The sequence below is a fragment of the Pituophis catenifer genome, unplaced genomic scaffold (genome assembly GCF_029215685.1).
Source record: "Pituophis catenifer annectens isolate HBS135680 unplaced genomic scaffold, rPitCat1.0.hap2 SCAF_1, whole genome shotgun sequence".
Taxonomy (NCBI): Eukaryota; Metazoa; Chordata; class Lepidosauria; order Squamata; family Colubridae; genus Pituophis; species Pituophis catenifer.
In genome coordinates, this window is record NW_027256881.1 from 225402762 (window position 1) to 225422206 (window position 19445).

Sequence of the window (19445 nt, forward strand, 5' to 3'; positions counted from 1 at the left end):
TTTTCACACTTACAACCATTGCAGCATCCCTAGGGTCACACGATCAAAATTCAGACACTTGGCAAGTGACTCATATTTATGACGGTTGCAGTGGCCTGGGGAGTCAGATGATCACTTTTTGTGAAGCAAAATCAACTGAGAAGCCAGATTTACTTAACAACCGTGTTCCTAATGTCACAACTTCAGTGATTCATTTAACAACTATGGCAAGAAAGGTCATAAAATGGGGCAAAATTCACTTAATGAATGTCTCACTTAGCTATGTAAATTTGGGGCTCAATTGTGGTCATATGTTGAGGACTACCTGTATTAAAGCCACACTAAAACATTAGAAACAACGATAACAAAAAAGAAGTGGTACCAAGTCAAACTTCCAACATGCAGTCAGATCATCCTATCCCAGCTCTATGGGATCAAGCCAAGTCTTCAGTGACCGTGGCTAAAGCGTTCTGGAGGGAATCTCTTGTTTTTAATGATAATCTTAATAAAGTGTATGGAGTTATTCTAAACACAACTTTATGTGGAAGAGCTGGGGTTTAATTTCTTTTTCTTTTCTTTTGCTCTATATTTGTTTCCTTTATTTCCAGAAGAGCTATAGTATATATTTTTTTTCTTTTTTCAGAGAGTTTTGTGTTATTCTTGAACTCTTATTCAGCCATAGCTAATTCCATAATTCTCAGGGTCCATATCACTAGAAGATTGGTGTAAAGCACTTAAAGTATTTGGGTAACAAAAAGAAAACCACTATTATTTCTGGACAAAATTCCAGAAATGTAACATTTTTTCTTTTCTCTGCATAAGGAAAAGATTTTTTTTTTTTTAAAAAAGATCAACTTCACTGGTCATACTGATTATCATTTTAGATTGTTATACACTGAACTGCATTCTTGTACAAGGAGGGGAAGTGATTAGAAGAAGAACTTGAAAAGCCAGTTTCTCTGTGTCTGCTTCTTGTTTTATTGTATTTATAATTTTGTTCTTGTTCCCAACATTTGGTTACCAAACAAACAGTATTATATCCAAAATAAATACGTTTATATTTCTAATTAGGCTTATGTACATGGAAATACATGCCAAATTCTTCCCTTGATAATAGAAGAGCAGATTTAATTCCTGGGAGGTCTTGCATTGCACCAAACTCTTATAGTTAATTGTATAGTTTTTGAAAGACGATTGGCCAGGTTCAACTATGTTTCTAATAGCAACATGTGACAAGCTTAATAACAAAACAAATGTTCAAAGCTATTTCTAAAATAAATGAAAAGTCATTGCATTTACTAAAAACACACCTGCTCATTTCATGCTAAGGGTTTTTCTGATACACAGTTATATTATTAGGAGCCCTTTAAAGATTTGATCTTGTCCTTAGGTGGTTATCCATGTGCTCCTCAGAAAGCTAGTAAATAGCCCAAAAAGAGAAGAAACAGACCAGTGATGGGTTGCTACTGGTTCGCCCCAGATCAGGCAAACCGGTAGCAGTGGTGGTGGGATGCTCCGCCCACCTCCCCGGATACTTCTGCACATGCGCAGAAGTGTTGCGCGTAGCGAAGGGTTTTGAAACCCGCCCCTGAAACAGACCATCATTATACCTGCTCTTTAATTAACATAATGGTATGAAGACCAGTTTTAGGTCATTACTTGAATTCTCTGGAGTGCTTAGTATTTATCATTCATCTATGTGTAGTTAGCTTTTGGAAAACAGCAAAAGTACAAATTTATGCCTGATTATTCAAAAGTGCCCAGTGGGGCTTATTCTCTTATTTTAGGATTAGACTCAGGGGCTATAGCAGTAACGTCTCCTGATAGTTCCTGAAATAAAGATCCATTAGTCAAATTCTATGGATTTAAATGGTAGAATATCTCACTCTGATGGTACAACACAATAAAAAACACATATTGCTGAAACGATTATAGAAAATATTCAAGAATACTTGTGTGTTCTTGGAACTGCAGCTGGTTTGAAAAATGTAGCTGTATAAGAAGACTTCTTCCAGATGATTACATGACAAATAGACCATGTAATATGCTTCAAGTTGTCTTGGAAGGAATTAGAAGGTTCTAAATTCTTGGAATATCCACATCATTGATATAACCAAAAAAATAAATAAAAAAAATTACAATATTTAAATTAAGCAAAAGTTGCAATAATGTCTGACCTTTTATTAGGAGAAAATTGTCAAAAACAACAACAGCCCCAAAGCATCTCTCTCAAACATGATTGATGCCGTTGCAACTGTCTCTTGCTATTCTTGCTGCAACATGCTTAAACAACTTGGAAATGTTTCCTTGAACTCCTAGGTCAGTCATATGAAATCCGTCTACTTGAGAATAGGAAATTGGGAGAGTTTCAAGATTTAAACACAAAATATATAAAGGTAAGGATATTTTCTTCCTGCTGCCACACATAAGAGCTACTGGATATAGGTTATGCTGCTGGAAAATACTTTAAGGGTATATGAGCTATAGTGGTTGCTCTGTTTCCTGATTTACTTAGAAATAATGGGAATTCCAGGGTTTTGGGTACATTAAAGATTTTCTAAATTCCCTGACAACCATGAACAATTTCTTTATAAATTATTTGTATTTAATCTTTGCCATTCTGTCAGATACGCTTTGCATGTTGGAATGTTCCACAGTCAATTCTAGATGCAGTTTTTGTACATTGTACATTGTCTGCCAAGTGTAGAACCTGAATAAATCCAGGATTCTTTCATATTTTACATTATTATTCATGATGTATAAATCTTTTTTAAGGAAACTTGAATACCCATGGTCCTTTTTCAGGAATCCCCAAAGTTTGAGGAATCTCAAAGAATAAATACTGTTTGAGAACTACTGATCTACACCTTTGGTCTTCTGGTCACAAAGTTAGACATATTTTGGACTGAAATAGCATTTACATTTCTTGACTGCATCCTTATTTGCAACAGTGCAACATCTATTAAAGATCAAATCAAGGGGTACTAATTTTTTTATTGCAGGTATATACAAACCGCAACTAGGTAAGACCTGCCTTTGTACTTTTTGACAACATCCAGCGTTTGCCACATTTGTCCCACTGTATGATAACATAAATTTGTTGACTATTTGGTCAGCACAACAGACTTGTAAATTTATGACTTGAGAATTTATTACTATAAGTTGGAGTTTTACTACCACTTAAGAATTCAGTGTTTGTTTATATATTGTGTTTTGGAATCAAAAATCAAAATAATATCATGTAATAAAATGACTACATATTTCTATTCTGTCTAAAGAAAGATACATAAACTTCATGAATTGCACTGGAATTTTAACAGGCCACTTTACAATCAGAGGCACAACCTACAAAATGCCATTGGATCCTCAGTGCATCTAGTTCAGGGGTGTCAAACTTGATTTCATTGACTATAAATTATCAGGGGTGTGTTTGACCTTGGGGGCCAGGGTGGGCGTGGCCAGGGTGCACGTAGTCAGCTTGATGTCACTTGTGTCGGGGGCGCCTGTGGTGGCTAGAGTGCTTTGCCAGCGAAAACGGGCTCCCGAGTTCTGTTTTCAGCTGTGACAGCATCCTTCAACCCTCTACCAGTGAAAATGGAGCTTGGCAGAGGCACTGCTGGCCGGTCTGTCACTTTTTCCAGGGTGGCCCCGCGAGCCTTGAGTTTGACACCCGTGATCTAGTTCAAAATGCAAGCCTATAGTTCATTATATGGAAATCAGTACCTAAAACACAGATTGTTTTGGATCTCTATCGGACTCTTCATTTGGATATAAAACTTCTAAGATCTTCTCCCTTAATAAATGGTCTGATTAAATAAAGGCAAATGATTAATATCCTATATTATAAAAGCTACTCACTTTTATCTTTTGACAGTTCCTGGAGATTTCAGAGTATTAATCTCCATTCAATTACTCAATCTTTCTCCAAATATTTCACTTTCTTGATGTTTAGTTCTTTCAAGGATTTGTTAAAAACAAGTAGTGACAGTAAGATATGATTTACAAAGTGGGATGTATCTTGCTATTTGCAATGGATATCACATGACACGATACCATAGCACTGAACAATACTGTTTTCCAGATTGCAGATTGTTGTCAGTATATTCTGAATATAAATTTTATTTTATTTTAATTAAAATATTCTTCTTTATGGTGATGGGTGATTTCCGCACATCCACTTAAATAAAATACACATTGCAAGTCTTCTATCAGCTTTGTCCTGGAAGTGGAAAGTATAATTTCTTTAAAATACTTGCATCTAGCTTCTTTTATTATTTCATCCACTTTTCTCCCCACAGAGCATTATTCGGGTAGTTTTTCATGATCGGCGTTTGCAGTATACTGAGCACCAACAGCTAGAAGGCTGGAGATGGAGTCGGCCTGGAGACCGCATCCTTGACATAGGTGAGAACTTTTCATTATGATATCCATTGCTTCTTTCTTGAATGTACAGTATGACTTGCCTGTCATACACTTTGTCCTTTATACCTGTTGTAATATTTATGAATTGGAAAATACTTGGTGTCTTGAAATAACCAACAAGGTTTTGCTTTTGTTAGATTTCATTCCAATATCAATGAAATGTATTTTTTTTTTTGCATTAATGTATTTATTTCTCACCTTTTAGGTAAAAGCTGTTAGAAAAGTGGGTTTTATATAACCACATCCATTTTTGCTGATAGTACTATAGACAAACTCTTTAACTGTGCTATGAAAGCCAGAAGAGGTCTAAATAGGGTAGGATAACTTTAGTTTCCCAGGATTGTGAAATACAACTCCAGGAATCCGTTTCAGATGGAAAGGCTCAGACCAGATTTCTTACTCTGCAGGTAGTTGTGTCAGGCTGGTCTTTCAAATACATCTGGTGTTTATATTGTAATGTTTCTGCTCTTCAATTTTTAATTTTTTTAATATTTTAGGGGTTTTCTTCTACAGATATCCCACTGTCAGTTGGTATCTTAGATCCCAGAGCAAGTCCCACCCAGCTGAATACAGTTGAATTTCTGTGGGATCCATCTAAGAGAGCATCTGCATTTGTTCAGGTAAGGAAAGAAAATACCCCTAAGTGGAATATGTTTTATCTCAAGCCATTAGAGGGCATCATTCTTTCATGTTCTTTGGGATACATTTGATTGAGACTAAATGGGATTGAGAATCTGAGAATTTTATTTCAACTTCCCTTTAACTTTAATTGGTATTCCTTTCTGTATTGCCCAGAAATCAGACCAAAGCAAAAGAAACAATTCCATATAATTTAAATGAAGTTGGAATCTTTATGTTGATGATAAATTGTGAGAAGACAGTAAAAATAGGATTATACAGTGCATTTAACAGTGACATTCAACCTCTAGGGTCTTGTATGCACATTTTGGAATTTGAAGAATGGCTGCTATAAAAATGAGATTGTTCATAAAATAACACTTCTAAGGACATGTATGTTTACTAAATGGGCAGGACAGAACACCCTTAACTTATGTTTGAAAATCAATTCTTTTCAAATCTGCTTCTTTTCTTTACAGAAAGTGTATTTTTTAAAAATTAGGGCTCCAAATTGCTGAGCATGAATCCCGTTTTGGGACTATAAATTATATTTATCAGCTGAGCATCCAGAGGGTGGGACCTTGGACTTGGTTGACCCTGCCAGGATAGAAGAAGTGATGATGCTGCCAAGATGGGAGAATTTATGGGCTACCTACAGCTCAGGCACTTCTCCAGTCTGCATAATAGAGGGGCATGATGATGAGAGAGTTGCAGGCTGGCTGATGGCTAGACATGACTGCTCATTACCCTCTTGACAGCAGATATGCTGCCAAAGTACACAGAGTCCCCTTCTTGCCTTACTTCACCATTTCCATCAGATTTATCCACTTGCACTGAAGGGAAATTGCTTGATATACAAAGATGTGTGAGCAGGTACAGGTAGTCCTCAACTTATTACCACAATTGAGCCCAACATTTATGTTGCTAGGTAACACTATTGTTAAGTGGGTTTTGTCCCATTTTATGACCTTTCTTGCCATAGTCATTAAGTGAATCACTGCATTTGTTAAGTTAGTAACAATATTGTTAAGTGGATCTGGCTTCCCCATTGACTTTGCTTGTCAGAAGGTTGCAAAAGGTGATCACATGACCCCGGGACACTGCAACCATCATAAATACATGCCAGTTGCCAAGTGTCTGAATTTTGATCCCATGACCATGAGGATATTGCAATGGTTGTAAGTGTGAAAAATAGTCATAAGTCACTTTTATCAGTGCCGCTGTAACTTTGAACTGTCACTACATGAACTGTAAGTTGTAAGTTATAAGTTGAGGACTACCTGTTCTGTCTTTCTAACATCAGGAGCATGTGCTACATATATGCCATAATTAAGTCAACTGAATTTTGTTTTCACTTTTAATGTTTTGTAAAGCAAGAAATGAACAAAATTATAAGAGAACAGCCTGGAACAATATATCTCACCATTCAATCATAGTTTATATAAAAGTATAATACTAACTTTATAAAAAAATCAGTTCAACTAATGGAAGATACAAATAGGCAATATTATGCACTTTATATTCCAATTATTGAAGATTACATAATTTTCATTTTTCTCTAAGGAGAGGAGTAAAATACTTAAAAAAAAAACATTGAGGGTTAAAGATATCTCTGAATATTTATACTTTTTCAGTATTAAAAGAGGCCTTACCATCTGAGCATAACAATAGTAACAATATTGAAGTATGGTCCAAACTATCAGTGAAGTTTTAGTCATTAATTCTTTTGGCATTATCCGGCCACTAGACAGATAATGATAGGACAAATTCCATTATTTAATGTTTGGTAGAAGGAAATAGCTGCTTTACAGAAGAGCTGATGAAAAGGAGAATGTAATTTGGGTAGTAGCAATAGTACCTATATACTGCCCCACAGAGCTTTCCAGCACTCTCTGGGTAGTTTACAATATCAAAGCATTATTTGCATATTGCTCCTCTCTGGGTCCTCATTTTACCGACTTCAGAAGGATGTAAGGCTGAATCAACTTTGAGCCCCATCAGGATCGAACTCCAGGCTGTCGGCAGAGTTTGCCTGCAATACTGCATTCTAACCATTGTGCCCTGAGGATTCAGTGGGTACCTCAATTTGGGTAATACTGATTCCTTTCCCATAGCTAAGCAGTAGGTTACATAATTAGTTCAGCTTCCCCACATAAGACTTGTCAAATACTTCTATTAAAAAAACAACAGCCCGAAACCCAAATCTCAAACAGCGTGATTTGGGACTTGAGCACTAAGCACATCTCTTTTGGTTAGGTGCACTGTATTAGTACGGAATTTACTCCAAGGAAACATGGAGGGGAGAAAGGGGTACCATTCCGAATACAAATGGATACGTTTAAACAGAATGAAAACGGGGAGTATACAGAACACTTGCATTCTGCAAGCTGCCAGATCAAAGTATTTAAGGTATGTGGCTAATTTCTTCTATTAATTTTGTGCCATAAGGAGATGCTACAAATGACATTTCTTCCTCCCCCTTTACTTCATTATTCTTGAAAAGAGGATGGTTGGACAGATATGAGGGGATCTGTAGGCTCTCAGAAAAGAAGGGTGTATGGAGTTTAAATTAGCACAATTGAGAGTGGGGAAAGATTGTTCTGTGAAAATTACAGATAATCACATATTAAAATTTGGATTTTTGGATAATTTTTGACATCTCTTTACTTCCTCTTGGTGATCATTCCCTGCTTTTTGTCAGTTATTCAATTTCCTCTATATGGCCCCTTCACCTCTTAGTTCATTTGAAAAGCTCCCTGTGCATCCAGAACTGATTCCTAATCTCTTTTCATTTTTTTCTCATTAGAATGGGATACAATTGTACTTACAATATCTTATTCCCAACCTGCACTTCATTTGATGTAAGGATCTCTCTATTCATGGGTTCCTATCTAGTACTTCTCAAATTCTGGGAAAATTTGTTCTCCTGAAGGGTGAATGAATGACTGCTTCAGTTTCTATTTTTATATAACTTGAGCATGGCCACTTTCTCATTGCTTTTACTTTTTTGGTAATCACTCTCAAATGTTTAAGATCAGATCTAGGAAAGCCTGTCTCTTATTTTTCTTGTCTGGAAACTGGAAGTCAGCAGCCCAACTCTGAAGATCTTGCAGTGTTGACTTTGTTTGTTTCCAACTGTGTTCCAGATGGTTGAATTCTTCTATTATTACCATGTTTCTTCTCTCTGCAAGTTCTTTAAAATATTTAAGAATGATTATCCATTTCTGTCCGGCTTGGTAATCTATAGCACAACATCATTTTCATGATTTTCCCTTCCTTGTATTCTTACAAAGTGCTTCCAAATAGACTCACACACTAAAATTCTGGTCTATCAACACATGTGTGCAGTTCCCATGTATGGAGCTACTCTTCCTCCCCTTTTGTCTGGCATATTACTTTTGAGTTAGTTATATCATTCAGTCCCTATAGTTCACTCATGAGTTTCATCCTACCAGATTTTGTAATGTTGACTATATCATATTTGCATTTAAACTCCTAGTTCTTTCTGTTTGTTCCCTATAATTTGTGCATTTATATAAAGATTCTTGACTCATGTGACTTGGCCTATTTCTTCCTGCATATATGCATTCATTACTGTGTGATTCCATGTCCTAAATCCCACTTCCGATCAATTCCCAGGATAACACATGCTAAAATCTAATAAATAAATAAAAATTAGAAACAAAATTGAATTCTAACTATTACTGAACAAATTGGAATATTAGCCAATGATGATCAACATAATAGATTATATCCATCTGAATGAAGCCGGGCATTGTACATATTTATGTATTTTTGACGTTTGGAATGGACAGTGTGATATAAATACTTTATTGGGATATTGTTTTATATGCAATAAAGTTAAAATTATAAAAGGCAGTTCTCCAATAAAAATCCTCTCTGCCATGAAATTCACTTGATGAATAATTTAATAATTCCAGTATCTGTGAGCTTTCTAAGTTTGTTGACTAGCTAAACTCCAAGGTTTGCAGAAGAAAAGCAGGAATTGTCCTGCTCAACCATGGTTGTATCCACTGATACCATTGCTAATGAAAAGTATCCTTCAGAAAGAGTGAAGAAACTTCAGCACCCTCTACATATTGTTGAACTACTGGCATTTCTCACCAGAGCCATATTTTGGGCAAGCTTTAGAGTTCAACAACACCTGGATCAGATTGCCCATGCCAGTTTTACAAAAATAATTTTCTATCCTATATCCCATGGCACATATACACAAGGGAAGAATGTCCATTAAATCATGCCTCAATGTCACGTTTAATATCAATAAAAACGTTTGCACTTTCTGTTTAACAATCCTTTGCTTAAGACAAACTAAATGTATATGTGCTTTTATAGCCTAAAGGAGCAGATAGGAAACAGAAAACAGACAGAGAAAAAATGGAGAAGAAAACCACTCAAGAAAGGGAGAAATATCAGCCTTCCTATGATACAACCATTCTCACTGAGGTACCACTGTCCTAGAGTCGCAGTGTTATATGGTTATTACTTGCAAAAGACTGCATATTTTATATGTATAGAAGGCAATATTGTGGAGTGTTCAATTTTGAAGCAAAATGGGTAAAGTCTAAAACAGGACACTGTTGCATTTTTAGATTTGATGGTGCTCAGTATGACCTGCTTGGCCTTTATTTAAAACTAATATAGCCTAAAATTGATGCTTCCTAAAGTTCCAAAGAGCTGAAAATAATGTTCTGCTGGATTCTGAAATTCAGGTTATCCACAATAACTTTCTAAGCCAATTGGAACCAGTTACTTAAAGTGTCCCCACTTGGATACTAAAGTAATTTTCTAAAATCCACAGGCTTGGCCCTATCTTTAGATGCAGTGAAGAAGCCACTTTTGGCAATGAATTGAGGTAAAGCTCCCACCCATTCCCCTTCCAACCTGCCACTGGAATAATAAATAATAATCATTTTTTGTACCTCAGGCTGCATGTACAATTATATTGTAATCTCAAAATGTATAATTCTGCAGACCTCCCCAAAATGATACTCACAATGTGCCAGGCTGGGTGTACAGAAGGAGAATGGTTGTGCTGTTGTGCTGGGGAAATAACATGTGAGAAGGAACCTCAATCCTCTTGATGAGTACCTCCACTGAAGGAGAGGGATTGCTAGTTGAAACAGAGCCTTAACAATGGGGTGTCCAGATTATAGACTGATTTCCCTAGAGAGGTTTACTGAGGTATACTGCATATTCTTTCAGCACACAGTGAAGGTCTTCTAAATCTTTAAAAATAATTATTTGATCTTATTGTGTTATCTCCTGCTTGCTTCTATCTTCAAGGTATTTTTCCCCTTCAATTCTTCTAATTCATTTTAGATTTTGTGGTTTTTTTTGTGTGTGCAGTTCATTTCATTTCATTATTGGGCAATCTAAACAAACAAAAGTAAAAACAGATCAATAGGCAGATATTTTCTCTGTCTGCAGGGAAGTTTTGGTCTCATTCCTCTTTTGAGACTTAATTGGATTTTGACATTTTAGTCTTAAGGTTCACATTGCTGCAAGACCCAGATTAAACAAACATTGAGAAAGTAGGATAAAGTTAAATGTTTAAAGAAGAGCTGAAACAAATTTGCTGTTTCATTCATAGAACCTTTTATATCTGTCTGTGTCATTTAACCAGCACATTATGGATCCTAATGGTTGAGGGCAGTGAGTCCTCTGCCTGGAAAGTGACCCAGTTTTAAAGAACTACTAGATTGAGGTGTTCTGCTGTTGATGAGAATGACCTTTAGCACTGTAAAGCAGGAAGTCATATAGTTCTTGTTCCAAAAAAGTTAAATATTTACTAATGTTTGTATTTACTGTGAAGAGAAATCTTAAGTTAATGCACAGGTTGCCTGTTACATCACTGAAAATGAATGGCGAAATCCTTTCAGCTGTCCCAGTTGTGGCACCCCTTACAGCCACTAGCAAATCCACAGTCTGGATAATGGATAATATAGGAATTTCTTAAGCATATTTCAGCTGTAGGGAAGTGGGGTTGGAGGAGAAGCAGGAAACCTCCAGCTGCACAAACATCTACTCTTACAACATTAGATTCTGCTAAGAATTTAGTTACACAATAATATATAATAATTTAAGCATAGGTTTAAAATTATTTCTGTGTAAAAAGTGAGCGGGTAGACTTATGTTAGCTTTCTTGTAAACCCACTCTGCATATATTAAGTATAATATGGTTATATATAATAAGGAGGGCTTGAAATATATTATATTCTATATTTATAGATTAGCAGCCCTTTTTCCCATTGAATATACAATTGAAGTAGGGCTTTTTATTTGTTTCACCATGTACAAATGTATAGTGCTAGGAAACTGATTGTAGGTTATTTCCCTGCTTATGCTTAACATTTGAGTAGCTGTTTGAATTCTAGTGCATATACAATCACTGTTGGAAATCAGATAATTTCAGAGTTGGAGTGTGCATGTAGGTGATAACAAATGTATTTTTGCTATTGATGATCCAACAAAAGCTAGATTTAAAACAGAATGAGGTTGCATTTTTGGATTTTCTTTCTCAACACCTTGGTTTTGTTTGCACAGTGTTCCCCATGGCCAGATGTGCCTTATCAAGTGAACAACGCTCCATCTCCAAATTACAACAGCTCTCCAAACAGTTTCAGCCTTGGAGAAGGGTACGTGATGAATATTTTTGTCTTTTCTGCTGACAGAGGCAACCCAGTTCTGAGATTTTATGGTTGTGTGTTCTAAACACTTCCGAATATAAAAGATTAGGAAGCTTAACCTGGCTTTCAGGCCCAGTTTAATGTTGAGGGACTGAGATTGTAAGATCTATTCCTGTGCAGCTGAACTCTTGCACAACTTTGCCTTATTTGAAAGCTATTTACATAAGAGAATACATGCGAGAGAGCTTTTAGATGATTTCCCCCCCTCCACTGTTAGCTAGGGGAAAAGGTAATGTTTTAATTTATTTTAGATATATATGTCTATTCCTTCTTCAAGGACCTTAAGATATAATATGCAACCTATTCCCTCCATTTTAGCTTTGTAACAAAAAGATGTGTTGGGCTGAGGGGATGGTGGTTTGCTTAGTTCTGTAGCAAGCTTTAAGGCTAAATGAAGATCTGGATATGATTTTCCTCAGTCTGATTTAATCTTATGAGCCATAGTTCTCAACAATACTAAAGCTCCAGAAACAGTAATAGAACCTGATATTCTCCAATATAGCACCAAAATAAGGGCTCTGGGTTCCAACCTCCTTCTATCCCCATGCTTGTGGAAAAAGCCAGCTATTTAGAACTTTCTGGAAATCAAAAAAGGGTGAGGGTCTGCCAAATCCCATGGGAAAGGTGTTCCACAGGGTAGGGGCATTTCAATTAAAAAGGAATACTTCATAGGACCTGCTAGATGCCAATCTTTGAGGGAAGAGACCTAGTTCATGCCAAAGCTTTTTCTGTCACTTGAATGAGATTTAGCTCCAAGTAATGCCAATTTGATTTTAAAAATCAAGATACCGTTTAGATGCTTGATATTTTGTTTTAAAACTGCATTGTGGTCATTAACCACCATAGGTGCTTGATAAGACTTAAGCAGCTCTTGTTCAAACCTGGTCTTTGCATTGGTTCAAATTTAGAAAAATAATAATAATAAAGAAAATTCATTTTAGTTGTTTTACTGTATCGCCTAAGATGTATGGTGGAGTGGGTGGTGGGGAATGGCCAACATGATTAAATGAGAGTTTTAAAAATGCTTTCTTTTTTTCTCAACTCTGTATGTTTTTTTAGCAACAGTTCTCCAACTCATCAGGTGGAGCTCCTGCCTTCCAGCACTGATGTAAGTATCTGGGATCATGTTAATGTGGTGCTTTTCTTTTTTAGGACACTGATGAACAGTTCATTTCAAGACCTTCTTATTCTTTTTGCAATGTAGCATCTCCTTCCCTCTGCTTCTATTCAAGATGCTCAGCAGTGGCTTCATCGAAATAGGTTTTCTCAGTTCTGTAGACTATTTTCAAGTTTCTCAGGTATGTGTATTAAATGTATGCTTAAAAGGGGTACACCTCTACTTTGCATAGGTCATGTGTTTACATTTCTGCGGAATACTGTAGTTTAACTATGCATATTTGTATACATCGGCTTTCTGATGACTACTTGCAAAACTCCTCCTTTTCTGTCCCCCCGCCCCCCATTTTCTAATTAGCATGTATGGTCAGCCAGCATCTGTCATAAAACATCTGTAAAAGGTGGGTCTGTATTCTTGGATATATGTTTTTGGAAGGAAAAAGAAAATCACCTGTGCTTGAAATGTATAGGTGCTGACTTACTGAAGATGTCCAAAGAAGACTTTGTTCAAATTTGTGGCCCAGCTGATGGCATTCGACTTTTTAATGCCATTAAAGGAAGGTTTGTTATAGTTCTTCTTCTTATACCAGTTATTGTAGGTTGTGAATATGTGAATACTGTGGAACATAGGGCCCAAATTTAATACTGTAACTTTGCATCATCAGTGATCATTACTCCTGCTTGTAAAAATCACAGATGTCCTCCCCCATTCTGCTTGCACCTTACTGTTCAATTACAGAATACAGAAACAGATTTATTGATACAGAATATAGAATAACAGAGTTGGAAGGGACCTTGGAGATCTTCTAGTCCAACCCCTTGCTTAAGCAGAAGTCATACTGATTGTATTCTTGGGGCAGTCATGTTAAAGCTGTTGATTAAGATTAGAGAACTGTACTTTTGCCTACGATGCCAAAACTGAACAGAAAACTTTGTTTTGCCTTTAGGAATGTAAGGCCTAAGATGACCATTTATGTCTGTCAAGAACCTGAGCAAAATCGGACTCATCATCATCAAAAACGAGAGAATGGAGATGGTACTCTTTGTAGTAAGTGTCATTTGGGCAGAATCTGAGCTGTTTGAGAGCTTTTATGATTCATTTCACAGAAGAAATTATAAAAATGGTTTTATCAGACATATAAATCTAACATTTCAATTAGATTCAGAAAAATCCTGTTGGATGCATTCTGGAAGATTCAGGGCATGTCTGGAGTTTCTCCAGAATGGATTGTGTGTAGAACTGGAGCTATCCTGAAATCTTGTATAGTGATTTCATAGCACAGATAGTCTTTTTATAAAAATTATAACCTAGAAGCTCTTGAATAATGAAAATTCCAAGATGGAATGATGGGAATTGTAATTTTTAAGTGACAGCTTTAGGTTCTAACATAGTGAATAGTTTTATCAGAATTTTCCAATTAAAGTGTTTAACATAGAAGGATATTAAAACAATATAATAAAATATTTTTTATTCACTATTCAGTATTTCTGTCCTTGCCATTATTTGCTTCACATTTATTATCTTCCTTCTGTCCTATTGCATTTTCCATGACCAAATTTTGTAAAGAAAAAAAATGAAAGGAATTTTTTTTCATCATTGATCCATTGTTCCTCTAGTACCGTGATGGTGAACCTATGGCACGCGTGCCCGAAGTGGCATGCGGAGCCATATTGCCTGGCATGCCAGCCGTCACCCCAGCCCAGCTCCACTGCACATGCATGTGCAGTTCCCACCAGCCAGCTGGTCTTCGGGTCTCTGCCGCGCATGCACAGGGGAGGGATGCATGCAGGGATGCATGCACCTGCACAGGGCACATGCGCGGGGGGGTGCTCACATTGCAATTTGGGAGTTTGCGCGTGTCCCCCTGCACCCCATTTTGGGCCTGTAAAGCCTCCTGCACCAACATATGGTAAATTATCAAAATTAGATCTGAATTAAGTATTGTGGTTGAGGTATATTCATGATTTTACCCCTATTCATACCTAACTACAATAAGTCTCCACAATGTCCTCTCCTTCTCCTGATAACAGAAGGATTCTTCTCATGTCCCAGTCTCCTTGCCAAATAGATGAGTTGGTTTTAAGGTTTAAACCAGGGCTGTCAAACTCGCAGCCCATGGACTGGATGCGTCACATGCCAACCATGCCCACTCCCAGTTTAGCGAAGGGGAAAAAAGTCCCCATACGTCACGTCATGCCGCCATGATGATGTGAGTTTGACACCCCTGTTTTAAACATTCAGTCCAAAGGGCAAGCAGTTACTGCATATAATGGTTTAGGTGCAAGATTGATTATTGAGTCAATAATTGACCATATCTACGGGATCTCTTTCCAAGGGCTAGACATGGGTTTGTAACCCTGCAGTTACTTTTGAATCAGACAGTGGTCTTGGAAAACTTACTTTTAAAAGAGGATTTTGGCTTTCACTGGAAGACATAACAACATCAAAAGATTTCTTGCCTGCCTCCTGCAAAACCTTTGATAAGATGTGTGTCAACCAGCATGATGTCTGATTTTCAACACTCTTCATCAAGTTTTGGATGAATGAAATATAATGTAAATAGCATGTCCCTCAAGACACAATTCAATATTTATAGGCTGATCTTGTGCAAGTAATGTGTTGACCTGTAGCAGTTTACTGCATTAGCTAGGATTATTTATTTATTTATTTATATCCTATCTTTATTATTTTTATAAATCACTCGAGGTGGGGAACATACCTAATACTTCTCTTAGTTTCCCTACAACCACAACAACCTTGTGAGGTGGGTTGGGTTGAAAGAGAGTGACTAACACAAAAGAGGGTCCCGCATAATCATGTCACCTGCAACTTGCCAGTATGTTCACTTCTGAAAGTTGTTCTTTCTCCAATACTGTTGCAGTATACCATGCTATCTTCTTAGAAGAGTTAACTACACTGGAGTTGATGGAGAAGATTGCAAACTTGTACAGTATTTCCCCACAGCAGATAAACCGGATCTATCGGCAGGGACCTACAGGGATCCATGTATTAGTGAGCAATGAGGTAAGAGTTTTAACTAGAAGAGTTTTGCACCTGATACTAGATTTTTATGTCCAAGGCATAACATTAACTAATTTCTTCATTCTGAATTAAGTTCCCTTCAAACGACTTAGCTTCAAAACATTAAAATGTCTTAATCACTCTTTACTGCTTTTTTAAAAAGTTCATCAATTTAAGATGCCTTGATCTTTGAAATATTTAAAATCTAGAAATTTCTAGTAGAATTTATATGGTGCTAAAGTGAGTAGAATCAACAGATGAAAGTTCAGTTAGCTTTTTCGTTCTAATTTCCTAATTGGCTTTATTTAATATTTTAGTTTTTATTTCCCAATCTGGTTTTTTTTATCGTATTACCTGTGTTCAACCCTGATTACAGACTTGGGGAAGAGTACACTACTCAGGTAGATCAGAGCAGGCTATAAGCCCTGCAAATAAATAGGCAGACAAAACAATATTCTGAAACATCGGCTAATTTTTCTCTTGCCTACAAAAGGCTAATATTGAAAGATAATTAATGCATGGATGGAGAAACATGGCAACAGTTGGGATGATTTGTAGTTATCTAGTAAGACATTTTGACTTTCAATTGTTGAAGAGTAATAGCAGAAGGTCATCCCCCTCCCATCTCCAGTTAACCGATGAAAGTTTCAGATAAACCGGAGTGGATTGCATAAACAGGCTTAAATATAGTTAATTTTGAGTAAAAATAAGGGAAGTCAGACAAGCTCAATTTACATTTTAGAAAGTGATTTCAACTGCAAAATCTATGGCTTTGTTTCATTTTGATTAATCTTATAGGCAGATGGTAAGGAAAAAGACACAGACATTCCTAGATAGCATTAGTATATGAAGACTGAAATATATAAAAATGAGAGATATTTTTAAAAGTAAAAGTAACTGATATCAGCCCTAATAACTATGAAGTGTCTTGCTTTGGGGCAAATGGGGAGGACATTTACCTTCTTTCTTCTAACTACTTCTAAATATATCTCACTTAATTACACCCTGTATTTACCTGTCAAATATTACAGCTTTTTTCTGAGTAGCCTTTTGCATGCTTCAGAATCACTTAAGAAGTTTCATTGTGTTTGACCTCTGGACAGGAGTTATAGCTAAGCGCAAAATTCCCATGCGGTTATGGATCAAGCTTGTAATGTTTGCTCTGAAAGTTGCTCTACTGTTTCACCCCGATGATTCAGAAACTTGTAACGTTTGAATAGTCATGAAATGCTTTAAGGCAGCATTTGGAAAGTGGAATGGCCTTGACTAACTTTGGTGCGAAAAGACTTTCATTAATTATTTAGGTTACTGATTAACAATTGCTATTGCCTTATTTTTGTGTTCTAATGGTAGGGCAGCAGCAGGGATGTAAAGGAAAGGCAGAAGCTGGTTGTACCTCATGCTTGATTTATGCATGTATGTTAGTAGCTGTGACTTTAATTGTGGTGAATATTTCTACATTTGGACAGTGAGTGTGAGAGAAGAAACCTTAAATGCTTGTAAGAACTATTAGAGGGAGATGGATCTTAAGAGTCACTCATGAGCATTATAGCACCTTGCAATCTGAACAAATGTCTAGAGAGGTTAAGTGCTAAATGTACTGATGTCTATAAACATTTACAATCAACTGGTGCATTTTGATAGTTGAGCACCAGTCATTCAACAAAGTTAGCATATTGAATTGGAAAACTTTTTCATTTTCAAGATCTAAAACGGAAATGCTTCCTTTTGTTTGTGTGTGTTTATGTATGTATGTATGTATGTATGTATGTATGTATGTATGTATGTATGTATGTATAGTGTGTATAGTTTGTATAGTGGTAGTAATAGTAGTAGTAGTAATGTTATGTAGTTTTTAGAGCCCAAAAATTCCTACAATGTTAATGGCAAGATTTCATGTATATATCACCTAGAATAAAGCTCCTCCATTTAAATACATTGCTACAGATTAAAATTTAAAGTTCAGGTTTTGCCCCAGAAATAATGCACAAGTCCATTCTTTCTGAAACCTGTTGGCAAATATATTCGAATTAGCCCCCTTTTTTCTCAAATTCAAATGGGAATCTTCCTTCCTTAATAGTTGTGTTTGCTAATACTAATAGACACTATCTACATGACTTTCTTTTAAAATAACAGCACCTTATTTAGAGCCACTGACCTCTGGAAAAACATTGGGAAGTATAAAAAGTATACTCCTTTTTGCCATCCAGAGATCATTGGGAGTTTGTAGCTCATGCCTGTTCAGTGTTTTCCTGTTGAATAAGATTAATAGAAAAATGTATCATGAAAGAAATAAAAACATCTTCCATTTTTCTTTTCATCCAGATGGTACAAAACTTTCAAGATGAATCTTGTTTCCTCATCTCTACATTGAAAGGTATTTTTGCATACATTTCCTGCCGTAATGTAGTAGTTTTTCCAGGTCTCACACTGAGAGATGCAAGAAGCAAGAAACAACCTATAAGCATTTTTCATAAGTTCTTTGGTTAACATTCAACTATAAATATGAAGATATAGCCAGATGGCACCCAGGGAGCCCTCTTCTAAAAGCAATAATTATGTTATTCCGGTTGCTTCTCCAAGTAGGTCAAGAGGTCCTTCTGGTAATTGTTAGAACATTTTGAATGGGAATTTGACAAAACGCAGCCCCAGGAGCCAAATCAGTAAAAAGGCTGCTTACTATTGGATAGGTGTTCTGAGAGGGAAACTGCAGAAGTCTGCTTTGGAATTAGACTCATCTTTTATTTTTTTATGACTGATACTCAGAGTGAGAGAAAGGATAAGTCAACTTCTACCTACTTGTATGTAGCTTGCCTCCCACTGAAATAGTTTATATTTTCTTGCAAAAAATATCCTATAATTTAACACTGATATGCCTTCCCAATACATTCAAAATGATTTTGCTGAATGGCATTTTTACAGTCTCCTATTGTACAACCAGAATCCGAGCAAAGTACAGACCATAGAATTGTAGATATTTATAGGACTAAAAACACAAATATTTCAATGAATTCCTGATGGGTTTTTTTCACCCTTATCTTACAGCTGAAAGTAATGATGGTTACCATATTATTCTGAAATGACCCACTTCTCTGTATATTTGGACTTGGATCAGCTGCACAGCACAACGTCTCATTCTCCTTCCTGCAACTCAGCCTGTAAAGATAGAAAATTCATTGGATAAAACACTTTTATTCACCAAAAGCCCTAACAAGAACATTAAAGTGTATATTTGGGAGACTCGAGGACCGCATAATGCCTTTACTTTGTTCCTGATCTAGTGATATTTTGATTCAAGTGCCTTTTTCAGAAAGTATTGAAATGAGCAGATGAAATAAGCTGATACAATAAACCACCAGGTTTTGGAATTCATCTTAGATGTGAATTTGAAATTAACTGGGTTTATTCTATTGTCTCCTCTCTTTCCAGAGAGTTAGAGGAAGTTAATTGCAGGTTTTTATAACTGGTATGAACTACTTTTCCCCTTAAAGCAGTATTTTTAATACTGCTTTGGCAACCTGAAGATATGTGGACTTCAGCTGTCAGAATTCCCCATACCATCAAATTGCCAAAGTTCA

The 19445-nt window shown here is 36.3% G+C and overlaps 1 protein-coding gene across 1 annotated transcript in view; it reads left to right on the forward strand.

Moving 5' to 3' along the window:
* The window catches only part of TFCP2L1 (transcription factor CP2 like 1), a 39998-nt gene extending 21048 nt beyond the window's left edge, over window positions 1-18950 (forward strand). The window contains exons 3-15 of the mRNA XM_070957096.1: window positions 2299-2375; window positions 4278-4383; window positions 4915-5021; window positions 7276-7428; window positions 9376-9486; window positions 11587-11678; window positions 12789-12837; window positions 12934-13027; window positions 13316-13406; window positions 13793-13893; window positions 15728-15870; window positions 18193-18244; window positions 18913-18950. Of these exons, the coding sequence (XP_070813197.1) occupies window positions 2299-2375; window positions 4278-4383; window positions 4915-5021; window positions 7276-7428; window positions 9376-9486; window positions 11587-11678; window positions 12789-12837; window positions 12934-13027; window positions 13316-13406; window positions 13793-13893; window positions 15728-15870; window positions 18193-18244; window positions 18913-18950 (1214 nt within the window). The remainder of the gene's footprint in view (window positions 1-2298; window positions 2376-4277; window positions 4384-4914; window positions 5022-7275; window positions 7429-9375; window positions 9487-11586; window positions 11679-12788; window positions 12838-12933; window positions 13028-13315; window positions 13407-13792; window positions 13894-15727; window positions 15871-18192; window positions 18245-18912) is intronic.
* Window positions 18951-19445: the final 495 nt, after the last annotated feature.